This window comes from Anopheles darlingi, chromosome 2, assembly GCF_943734745.1.
Source record: "Anopheles darlingi chromosome 2, idAnoDarlMG_H_01, whole genome shotgun sequence".
NCBI classification, from domain to species: Eukaryota; Metazoa; Arthropoda; class Insecta; order Diptera; family Culicidae; genus Anopheles; species Anopheles darlingi.
In genome coordinates, this window is record NC_064874.1 from 51,454,403 (window position 1) to 51,466,902 (window position 12,500).

The 12,500-nt window shown below is 37.2% G+C and overlaps 2 protein-coding genes across 4 annotated transcripts in view; both read right to left on the reverse strand.

Moving 5' to 3' along the window:
* The window catches only part of LOC125959680 (uncharacterized), a 13,569-nt gene extending 10,688 nt beyond the window's left edge, over positions 1-2,881 (reverse strand). The window contains exon 1 of one of the 2 annotated variants that reach the window (XM_049692523.1): positions 2,775-2,881. The gene's annotated coding sequence lies outside the window, so the exon portion shown is untranslated. Of the gene's footprint in view, positions 1-2,712 lie in introns of both variants that reach the window. The other variant, XM_049692524.1, reaches the window with a different exon arrangement.
* A 1,231-nt stretch (positions 2,882-4,112) lies between these two features.
* The window catches only part of LOC125959697 (calexcitin-1), a 16,366-nt gene continuing 7,978 nt past the window's right edge, over positions 4,113-12,500 (reverse strand). For both annotated transcript variants that reach the window (XM_049692572.1, XM_049692574.1), the window contains 4 exons: positions 12,467-12,500; positions 8,817-8,893; positions 7,390-7,525; positions 4,113-6,961 (listed from right to left, as the gene is read on the reverse strand). The exon at positions 12,467-12,500 is cut by the window's right edge and continues 86 nt beyond it. In XM_049692572.1, the coding sequence (XP_049548529.1) occupies positions 6,851-6,961; positions 7,390-7,525; positions 8,817-8,893; positions 12,467-12,500 (358 nt within the window). In that variant the 3' untranslated portion in view covers positions 4,113-6,850. The remainder of the gene's footprint in view (positions 6,962-7,389; positions 7,526-8,816; positions 8,894-12,466) is intronic.

Consider the following 12,500-nt stretch of genomic DNA (forward strand, 5'->3'; position numbering starts at 1 on the left):
CGTTTAATGTGACAGAGAAGAAGCTCGTTGTAGGCGATAAAAAGTAACACCAAAATCGTGTCGATGATTTCCCATACACAAGACATTGAACGAAATCGATCTTACAGTGAAAGCGAAAGTAAGCCAGACGATCGCTTCATTGGAAAATGCTACACTTGACGCCATCTGATGCCCCTTTTTTCGATCTCTTGCTCGGTCGCCGGACGTTAGCTGCGGTTCTTTCCCTCAGCTTCCGCTCACTCATATTGGAGTTGTTTCCAAGGGGCTTTTTTCTTCATTTCAAGTTATCGAGATGCCATCCGAACACGATTGGACGCAGTTCAGCATCTTTCTTCTTTTCCCATCTCAGTTCGGTACAGCTCGGTTGCTTCCTCTCACTATCTTTATCAAACCGTCGCTTTTGTTCCGGCTACGATATCTTTGCAAGAGTGTCCTCTATTTTTCCGTCCGTCCACCCACGAAGTCCTAATTCGTTTCACTAAGCGAGATTCTGGCCACCCTCAAAACCTCACGGCGCATACACTCAGAAACGTACAATTTTCCTTTCGATTAATTCACACTTTGTCCGAAACATCATCATATTCATCCTTCTTCGGTGGTCGGTTGGTTCGCGCCTTTCAAGAGCTTTATTTGGTTGTCCGGTATGCGGAATCAACGGAATCTCAATGTGTGCCGTTCCCGTCGTTCCGTTTCTACTCATTTTACTGCTTCTCGCATCGGCTCCGGTCTGTCTGCGGTGCCATACAAAAACCCAAAACCCGGCACAAAGCTTAGAGCCCACTTGGTAGCCAGCAGCGCATTCAACACAAGCCCCGGATTTCAGAGATTGAGCCAAGCTCGAAACAGGAAAGAAATCTAGCGAAACTTGGACGTGCTTAACACCTTGGTATTCGATGCAACAGATAAGCCGGCAAGCCCCAGCCAAGCAGGTAGCGGAAGGGACCGCAAGGGGGCGATGGGTGGTTTGGGGGATTTGTGTGGGCGGCCTAACATATTTCACCGACTTTTAAACAAATCAGTTCGCAACTGTTTATCCATTGTTCTCGTGTATAGTTTTTTTCTTTCCGTACGTTTTTGTATTTTCTTTTGGTTCGATCAGTTCGACGGGCGATGATCATCGCGGCTCAAATGCGCTATGTCATCATCGTTGTCTGATATCATGCTACCGTTCCCAGCCTTGACCAGCTCGCTTAGCACCAGTGTACCTCACGGTACGATCTTGTGTCCCCTTTTCGGTAACATCAATTCAGCAACGGTGAGCGGCTTCACACGATTTACTAAACACGTAGGAAATCGATAGTCGAAAGTCTTCCAGATACTTTCGCTTTCTTTTCACTTCCCGAATTCTGAACGCATCCGATTTTTACCTGTTATACTGTTTAAGAATGATGATCTGAGGTGCTATCGAGCCGGCCATACAGTTTAAAAAATCCGACTGAAAAGTATTAGTGCTTTAGGTTTGGGACCATATTGGTATACTGTTTTACTGTCGTTTCTACGTTATTTACTGTATCGTTTGGAGCCATTATGAATTTGCAACAAGGTATTTTTATGATTTTTTACTTTTTTATCAAGACTCACTTCGACACACGTCTCCCAACTGACTGCGGCAGTTCCACAATTTGACGGCTTTGTACAATTTGTTAATTTCATGCACGACACGGATGGTCGAGGGTGAGATTTTCGTTGGGTATTGACAGTGTTTATCGAATGATTGACTAGCAACAACAACAACAAAAAAAAACAAGCATCCGTTATTCAACTTAATTTGCCGAGCTGTGACATTATAGCTGGGAGGGTTTTCCTGCCGCAGTCATTCAATTTCTCCCCTTCACAGTATTCCCCTACGACCCCGCTGCTATTGCCTCATCAGAAATATCAGCTGAATCCGGATGATCCCGCGATGAAGAAGTTGATGATGATCATTGTTTCCGCAATCTGCCAATTCATGCCATAGACGGTTGCAAGCAGGATGCTGTCGACACATGGCTACTTGGAATGGAAGTAGCAGAGAAAATAACACAGCAAGCAACGAACGCTAAGATGGAAGACTGACGAGCAGAAAAAGCCTAAACCAAGCGGCCAGTACACAAAGTAGGCATACGAGCCGAAGTAAAATTGAAAGTGAATTTAACAGTTGGCACTCTGCCTTCTTGTCGATCTGGCAGAGACCATTAATGATCGTCTGCATAAAATGATCACTCCTTAAACGGTAATCATCATGTTTAAGAGTATTACACCTACGGTAGGATTGACAATGCTATTGTATTATTGTTGCACGGGTTTTTTTTTATAATAATATGCAACGGTTGCCGAATACATGCAACACTAGCAATTATAGATAGCGAGGAAGAACTTTCGTAGTTGCGCTCCTATGTTGTATTGCTTATTTTAGATTTGGTCTTTAGTTAAAGTTGATCCCACTTGCATCTTACACGGCACCTTTAGTAAATAGAATCCACTAAAATTACACTTGGGCACAAACTCACTATGAATCGTAGTTTTGTTGCGGGGTTATCCGTAAAAAAATATTGTTACACTCGATTGCTGAGAACCAGAAACCAAATAAGAAGCAACCGCCTGCAAAAGGTTTATGGTTTCGATAGAAGACGTTTCGTTTTATGTCTCATTTAATGTTTGGCAACTCGTTGTACAAGACGGTCATAAATCGGGATTTACACTCATCTTTACACCTTATCACTTGTCACTCACTATTTTTTTCAAATCTCGAATTTAACGTTGAATCACAAACTCGGAGCTTCCGGTTTACTAACCAACACGATAGCTGCAAGAAGTTGTTCACGCACCGAAGAGAGCATGTGTTTTCTGTTTGTTTTGCTGTTCACGGATACAAACTGACTGACGGATACGAAATAAGTTGCCGCCTGGTCCATTCGTAACCATCGATTCCGCCATCAACTTACGGCGAGCGACACTATACTGACTATCCGGCTGGGGTTCCGTTCAGCTGTTACCACTCGCTCTCTCTTTCGCAGCCTCCCCACTACGTTCAGTCACTTCCTCGGCTTATGGTTTTGGCGGGCTTGCGGTTGCGACTTGATGAAGTATCGAGCCAACTTGAAATCTTTCCGGTATTAACGTGTTCGTCCGTCTAGTAGAGGGACTTTTACATTCAGGCTAGAAGCGTGTGGAATAGCTACTCCAAATTTAATGTTGCTTTTAGTGTAATTGTAGTAGTAATCATTCGAATCTTTTAATATTCCAATTTCAAATCAAGATTTAAAAATATACCTCATGTGGTTGGCCTTCTAATTGGTGGAATTTTATTTGCATATCTAGTATAGGTTCAATTATTGGTGATTCATCTGGGTAATATTCCTTTGATTAATGGATCCTTTGGGAGCGAGTAAATAACCTCAGACGAAATTAAAAAAAAAGTATTAGTTGTATTAACGATAATCACACCAGCAAGTTCAAGCGACACAGGTGGTCATGGTGTAGCGATCACGAAATCGAATTAAATCTTTAAAAATATAGCTTCCAGGACAAAGCCCAAAAAACTTCAACAAAATCACTCTAGTATGTGACTGAATAAGAAACGATACAGTTGATGTCGTCAACATTTATTATTATCTTTTTAATACAACTACATAAACATAATACATAAAACGAAACCTGTATTGCTAAATTTGTGTTATGAACCATGGAATAAAAATTGTTAGTTAAACGAAGAAAGGGGATAAATTAAATAAAGTAACCCATTTTTTCATAAATACTGCACCAAGCATAGCCTGGAATCATAATTAAAACAAAAATTATTCAAAACATGATTAAAATTTTAAAAAAAATCAGTCGTAAACAGAAGTCGTTATTTTTTGTGCGTATTCTTCTTGATACGGTTAACTCGTTGGTCATCGCAAAGGTATCTTACTATACTTAAGAAAAGCACAAATGGAAAATCATAGTTAGTTAATGTTTTCATGGTTCTCGAAGCCTCGATGCTTGAATACATTTCGACATTTTTTCATTAGTTGTGCTCTTGTATTTTTAATGAATTCGTTTTTACCATTGCTGAATTTTTTAATGTTCGGCTTGTCCTATTTCGGATGGTTAAAGTAAAACATTAAACAAATCGGTCCTGAGCATTCAATTTTGATTTATTCCTTTCTCTGCAATTTATTTGTCCATCTTCAATTGCAGTTGATATAAAATCATCAATTGCCTCATTACTGCTAAACTTTGATTTCTATTTTGCTGTTTAGTAATCAATTTCAAGTGATCGATTTGTTATCGATTCCAACTTCCAATTAATTTTTTTGTGTGTTAGAGTTTGAATTTTCGAAAGGGTTTGTAGTAAATGCATCGACCGATTTCAGAGCAAGCCAGATTGAAGGACACAAATTTCAGACTCTAACATCCAATCATTTCAATAATTGTATTGAAATTGATTGAATTAGATTAACCATTGAAAAATGGTCGAGTAATTTTGTCAACGATTGGTAAATATGTTATAGTTGTTACAGCTTCGGGCTTTATTTTTTAATTGACTTGTCACAAAGCTCCTGTGCTCTGATAAAAACGACAATTACGGTAGGTACACAATGACATACACTTCAATATGTTGTGTAAGGTTCTCAGAACTCTTCTCATTTTGCTCTACTTTTCTTAGTTGATAATTTGCACCGATAAACGATAACATGGAAGAGAAAGAGTTTCTGACACTTTCCTAAGATACAATAACAGTTAATAGAATTGTTTTATCTAAATTTGGTTTTGATTTATCTACCAAGTGAAACATCAAGAAACGGCTGGTATATTATAGAATATTTTTTTCGGTTGAGTCATTGCACGGCGTAACAGTACTTGAAGTTGTCTAATCGGAAATAGAACGCTTCAAACAGCAATATGAAAATGCAAACGTATAAGGAGCTTAATTAAGATATTGCAACCAACCAATGTGGGAAATATGTTGTCAAGTTTTACTATCAGTATTATTTATTATAGAAAGTGGGGGCATCTGTGTAAATCACACGACAAACACTACTTTCGTTAACTACCGGCTGTACCTCCTGGGAAGCCGTGTATCACAATGAACACCAATGGAATTTAGATCGAGAGAGTCATATTTTCCGTATATAGTGTAGAGTTTGCTCACATTCACGACTACACATACATAATGGTAGATAAAATTATGCGACAACTTCGATTAATACAAGTTGAATCATAGCTAGCAATTTCCCTGTTTTGCTATTTCCTTCAATATGGAACAAATTTTTACTAATAGTTCAGAAATAATCCCTTCAATGGCTCAGTTAGTCTTACACTGCTCATTTCAAGGTCGTCTCTGTCGTAGCAAAAATATACTGTTTTCTTGTCCTTCTAACAGTACCTTTATGTTCTAATAAACCACTGTTTGATTGAAAAAGGAAAAAATCACAAAACATAAATCGTGAATGTGACATAACATTCACAACTAAACTAAAAACCGGAATAAATGAGAGTAAAATAATATTTTAAAACACATAACATTTCTAAAGACGGAATAAAAAAATATATCTTTAGCTTAATAACTCAACTGCTTTCATGAATTGGAACGAATGTTCTCTCTCATCTTGTTACAATATTGGTAACGAGTTTATTAGGAAAACCTCCTTACACATGGCTCTTGTATCTATCATATGCTTGCATATCTGTGCTCACAAACAGTTCCACATGCTCGTGGAGAGTGTAGACAAACTTAAGAGACACGTTAAGGTAGCTCACTTTATTAGATTTATTCTCATCGTCCGGTCCATATCCATCCGCTCCACGCCTAAATCCCGCTAAATCACTGAGTAGTGTACTGAAACTCTTGTCGTAGTGAACAATGTTTAGCAGCACCAAATTGTCACACCATATTTCATTCGTCTCGAGTCTCCTCCATCCTACGGTCAAAGGCGCTTAAAGCATTCATGAAAAAATGCTTCACTGAGTACCTTATGTAGGACGATGAGCTTCGCGACAGTTCTATGACCATAAAAAAGGAACGCGAACTTCATCACCCGCGTTGATGAAGCAGTTTGGCATGTTCGCTCAACTAAGACTCTAAACTGCTAAAAGTAAACGCTAATGTGCAACACTTTCATTTCATATTTAATGTAGCGATCCATTTGCAGTATTTTGCAGATTGACTTTAAGCTGAAGAAAAATTGCGTGGTGTGACATAAACAAATATCAACGATGCCCTTTCTAGCAGTTCCCTTTCCACTACGGAGAAGGCAGTTTGTTCATGATAAAGGTTTTAACAAAGGCTATGGTTTTTCTGACAGACCGAGAGAGCATCAAGCATTTTCATAAGAAGATTAAAATAGGTTCGAAGCACTTCAATGCCACGTCTCAAACTTTGGGTCGTACGAATCGTTTGTTCTTTTTTTAAGATTGTACCTTCTCGCTACTTTTAGAGTCAGGTTAGTAAAAAGGGGCAAACAGTAAAGAAACAACACATTGTTGGACTAACGGAAGATACCAGGGAAGATGGCTTTTATTTTGTTTTTCAAGAAATCCATATTGTTTACTTTCTGCGTGCTTGTATACCCTTTGTTATTGTGGTATTTTTTGTGGTGTTTTCGTTTCACAATTACCATCGACCTTTTCGCCAATTTGATTCACGTTGATATTTATTGTAAAGTTGTGCGTCGTAGTTGATCAAATGTTGCATATAGTACTCATACGCAACAATCTTCCGCTGGGAAACCCGCTATGATGTCTAACTTGCTAGGATCTACTACCAGCTTCTAAACATTTCCACCACAGTTTTATCGTCACCATCAGCAACGTTGTCATCTCCATCTTTGTAGTATTATCAGCATTTTTGTGTAGCATATAGGGGTTCTTCTTACATGCCACTCCGTTAAAACGATGTTTTACCGAAGATAAAGTTACCAGGAGAGACAGGATCGTCAGATGAGAAGTATTCACGCCACAGCTCGGCAAACTCTTCGCGGTTGACCTCAACAGCTCCCTACGCAAAACAGTGCAACATATAATCATAACATGTTATTAGCTGTTGAAGAGTGTGATTGCAATGATCCATACGTAAATATTGTGTAAAATAGCGAGCTTAGTAAAGCGTTAAATACAAAAGCTAAATACATCGGTTATGAGAAGCCTGGGCAATATGGTTTCAACATAGCACTGTCAAAACATGATCCCTTGTTTCGTTTATTTTCTTTATAATTGGTCATCAATGTACTATCAGTACACTACATAAAAAAACTCTCCCGCAATCTTTTCTAAATCCAATCATTGAACCTATTCGTCATGGACAAAAAAAAACTGTTCCCACCGTTATTGTGTTGGTGATTATCCTTTTCGAATGAGTCAATGTCAAAACGAGCGATTAAGTTATCCTTTCCCTACCGTACTCCAAGGAAATATAAACGTACTAACCTTTGACATCTTCTTAAATGCCTCCTGGCACTCGTTCTTGTCCACGCCGTAGCTTGAGCAAACAATTGAAAATTCATCCCCATCGATGGTTCCGTCGTGCGAAGCATCTTCCAAGTCGAACATGAAGTTCATATACCTTTAAATTGGCGTCCAAAAAAGAAAAAAAACAGAAACGGAAGAAACGTTATAGGAATAGATCGGTGGATAGTATGTTGATAAAAGAATCATGCTACATTTGCTTCCATACTTCGATAGTTGTCCTAGAACAACCATGTCAATATTGGCAAACATTCCATTATGGTCCAAAGACATTTTTCGTTCGTTTACCGAATTACATAAGGCTGCAACAAAAAGGAAGTATTAAAGTCATTGAAAATTCTGAGTTCATATGCTCAATTTGCTTTGTGTGTTATTAAATTCATTTACAAACTATATCAACCATCGGCAAAAAAAATTGTTTATTTTGCATTTAAGGTGTATAGTTATACGTTTTCATTTCATCCTACGATGTAGCTAAGCAGCATCCGCAAGAACAAAAAAAATGAAGGGCTAATACTTTTTATAGTGGTAATATCTTGCAATAAATAATTATATATGATCCTCTTAACATTTTTGAAATTATCATGATCTAAGATCTAAAGTGCGTTAAATAAGTAAAAAGATATGCGGTCCTTCATACCAAATCCATGTTTGTACAGATACGATTTATTTCGACCATAGATTTGTTGATTTTATTTGGTTATCGGTTGTAAGGATGATGGAAATTGTACAAGTGGTAAGTTAGAAGTTTATTTTAAATTTGTATCTATAGTTCAGGAAGCGAATGGTTTGACTTTGGGAATACTACACCAGGTGAGATTTAAGTTCGCTCTGTATCGATATAAGACGATTGCACAATCGGAACCAAATTCAATTCAACGCTAAAATGTTGTATCTTAAAGGCCATTTTTAAATTCCGTCCTAAAAATGCACTTAAATAAATCTAATACTGTAAGCGGAGAAAAATAAACAAACTGAAAATGGCCAGGGTAGCCAGTTATGAATTAGACCAGGATCGGATTGACTAGCTGGTGAAATCAGAGTTTCTACTTTAAAAAAATGTAAATAATCATCTCCTTTAAAATACATTAAACATTATTTATTTATTTAGGCTTTCTGTTGCCAGTAATTCACTGCACCACTAATACGATGAGTTCAAATCAATCATCTTGTAATGTAATCAGTGTACATAGCTTCCCATTTGAAACAGCCGAAGGGCTTTAGAAAGCAATATAAAGCATTCTTTATTACTGTTAAATTTATTGTAATTCAACTATCATCGATGGATAGTTTTAACCTATTTAAAGGATAACCACACAACTTATTTGCATGGACGTAACGGATTTAAAAGATTGTCTGGCTATTTATATAGGTACATTAGTACTTACCTAAGCTGCCAATCCATGACCGTACTAGGATCTTTAGCATACGCATCCCACATATTGCACCATTCTTCTACAGAAACCTGTAAAATTGATGTGAAAATATAAAAAGTTAGACTTGAATATATTCGTTAATGACTATAACGCATGGTCCAACGACTAATACAAAGGTTTGTACTGTATCGAGGTGTGTAAATACCAATTAAAAGCAAATATATTACATAGCTCTAAAGTATATTAATTTTATGTAATTTTGACGCCTTTTTGTATACCAAACTAGTTAAGACACGTGTCCAGTGATGACGAAAAAACGATGTTTGCAACACATTAATGCTTTGACATAAGTGCCGATATCGTGCAAGTTATTACACTCTCTTGGCAACCAGGATATCGTCATTTACAGACATTAATCTCGTACCGACACCGTCGAATCTATTTTCAAACATAATGCGGATTATAGGTTGTGTTGCGATGGAAGCGTACAGATTCTGCAGCCTATTTTTTAAATGGTCTATCAATGAGGCTGGCCACTCAATCACGTACAACCTACTCGCTTTACTGGTAAATATACGCAATGTTACCAATAAACAATACATATAAAACATTTTCTAAATCCTTGTCTTTATAGCTCCTTTATTTATAAGAGCAGGGTTTCTTGAAATTGAAAGTTCTATTTGTGATAAACATGTTATGAGCGACCATCAAGAAGATTCAATTGAAGTAATATTCATGAAATTTATTTCACACGCAGTGCGGGAAACGCGACATGCTTTACCAACATTTAGTTTAATTTCGGTGGAAAACGTGAATAGTACACGGCTATCGAAATGGCGAAAATTGCTATTTTACGCATAGAAGAGTGTATCATATTCTTCGCTTGTTCATTCGGCTACATTCCTCTTTTTTAAACAGAGCACGCACTGAAATCTTCTAGCACATGGAAACGCACATATTCCTTTATACTCTTGATTCCAGGAGGACAAGCAGAGCAGATTTGAACACCATTAATTTAATATATTTCCTGGCAGTTGTCCAAACTTGATTGTTCAATGGTATCGAGGTTTGCTCGCTTTTCCTTTTCTGTCTGCCGCATTTCTGCAGTCAAGACATGTGTCACCCTTAAACCAGCTGCCATTAATCGCCAACAGACCAAGTAGTGACCGGTCCTAACAAAAGCCAAACAATAGCCACATGAAAGCCACAACATGGTTATAGAATTCACGATTAAACTGAGATACTTGCTAAAAAGGTCTGTTCCACAGCATTCTTTATCCTCCTGTTTCCTATGAGATCGAATATTAAAACTCAGGAGCATCCTCTACACAACAAACTATACGAATTCGAATTTTAGCCAAATATGATGCATGATATAAGATTTACTAATTTTGGAGTACCAAGATCCCATTTTCGTTTGATAAAGAGCTATGTTAGTCAATCCCAGGCTATGAGGTTTTAATTCCAATTTAAGGGGGTAGGTACCGGTGTAAGAACATGATATTTTAGTTTCAATATTTGCTCGTCGCTCTAATAGATGTGTTTTAAATTTGCCGTTTTACGGACTTACTTATCTTTTTATGAAAAAAAAAACGTAATGGCAGCTTGACGGATCGTAAAGAAAATAAATAAAAGAGGTAATTTTTGTCCATCAAAAGTGGTTCGATAGCTCTTGCGCTTTCTAATCACTGCTTGGCGTTAGGAACTCTGGTTTCCCGCAGGAACTTTTTCGCATTATGAAGCAAACATCCAGCTGGGATCACGAAGGAAATCGGGACACAACTTGAGTGTACCAGAGAATGCGACGGGATATAACATTAATATTTATTTTTATTTCATCACACGGAATCATCTGTGGGAGTACTGTTCACGTGCGATCTATGAAATGCAGTAAGCAGAAATAAATGCAACCATTTAATGCACAATTTGCACTGCGCCATGCCGTGCAGCATCGGCAAATATGAACTTCAATGAAGATTGCAGCAAGGAAGCGGACAATCTGGATGCGATGAATAATATCATTCTACTGTAAACAGAATCATCTTAAAACATATTGCTTTCTGCACTAATTTGCTATGGAGTTGTTCAATAACTTGAACACAATCGTCACAATATCGTAAACATCATGCATGGTGTCAGCGTTGAGGATCATTACAGAGAGCCGGATTTAAAATCTGAACCACATTAAAAAATTACATTGATAAAGATAATGCTTTTAAAGTATCTATACTAAAAGAATTATTGATAGTGATAATGATAATTTTTTTGTTTTTATAAATTATACTATTCTAATGTGTAATACTTCTTCTATAAGGCTGTGTGGCAACCAACTAAACTGCTACTGAATTTTTCTCATTATATTGTATAGTAAAACTAATTTTTGGTATATTTGGAAAAACATGAATGTTTTATGAAAATATATAAAGTCAACCCTAACATTTATGTAATCCCAGATCGGACAATACCTGGATGCAATCATGACATTCAGCATCGTATCATTAATCTTCACTTGCCTTCCAAATATTGGAGGGTATTCAAGCTAGCAGGGAGCAGATGAGCACGTATCCATGTAAAAGATTACATGGCTCATGAATGGCCGACAGAATCCGAAGGCCACCAAAGGATACCATTTACTGCGTGAAAGGCTACTTCAATTTCAAAATGCGATTTACAACAAAATGATGACAATTTTCTGCTTGCAACGTTATTGGGAACAAAGTCACGATCTGTTCAACAAGATGATAAATTTGGAATTAATAATATCCCATAAGATCCCGGGCAGTGAGAAGAATTCTGCCCAATCATTTTATGATTTAGCTTTTTATTTTTCCTCCATAACATATCATCATTGCTACAGCTATGCAATTGGAAAAAACTGGACTACTGACTGAGAGTGGGATTAATGTAAATTGAAGGTAGAACTGAGGTCAGACAACCAGCAAAGCTGTAACCACTCGTTCGTGCACAAACCTTAAAGAACATGACAGACACTTTTTCTCACAATCTAATATGTTGATACGACATAGACGAATGTCACGTTTTGTTACAGATAATACAGGTACAGAAATAATGAAAGAATTGCTGTAACAATTTTTTACGATACTGTCTACTCTGATTTGTGATCTGATATTAGAAGATTGGAATTCCAGATGAGCACAATGCACAATGAAAGAAAGTTTATTGTTTTTGCTCTTGATTGTCGGGCAAATAACATATTTTTTAATTCGTTTTGTTAACTCTTTCAACACATTTCTTGATTTGTATTCAAATAGATTTGAGCGTAAGAATAAAACATATTTCTTAAATCAAAATATACCGTTTTACTCCAATCAATTTGAAAAATGTCTGCTACCGCTTGTTCTAGTAAAATCAGACGTTTTTTGTGAAGCAAATACTCAAACATTTTACAGTCAACTTTGACAGCCGTATTTACATTCTTCCGGTAGACTCTCGAACAATTCAGAACGCAAAGTTCGGTTTCTTTTATTTTATAACCATAAATTGTCGCTCATAAAACTTTCCTAACTCATTTATCCAACGATTCCTTCCTGACCGAATTTTTGTACCAGGAATAGGGAATGGATCCATTCTCGACTTATCACCCAACTTTTAAGGCGTGCGGTTTCGTTTAGCACGACTCAAGCAAAACAACTTTTACTTACCTGTCCATCGTTGTCCTTGTCCGCTTTAGAACGT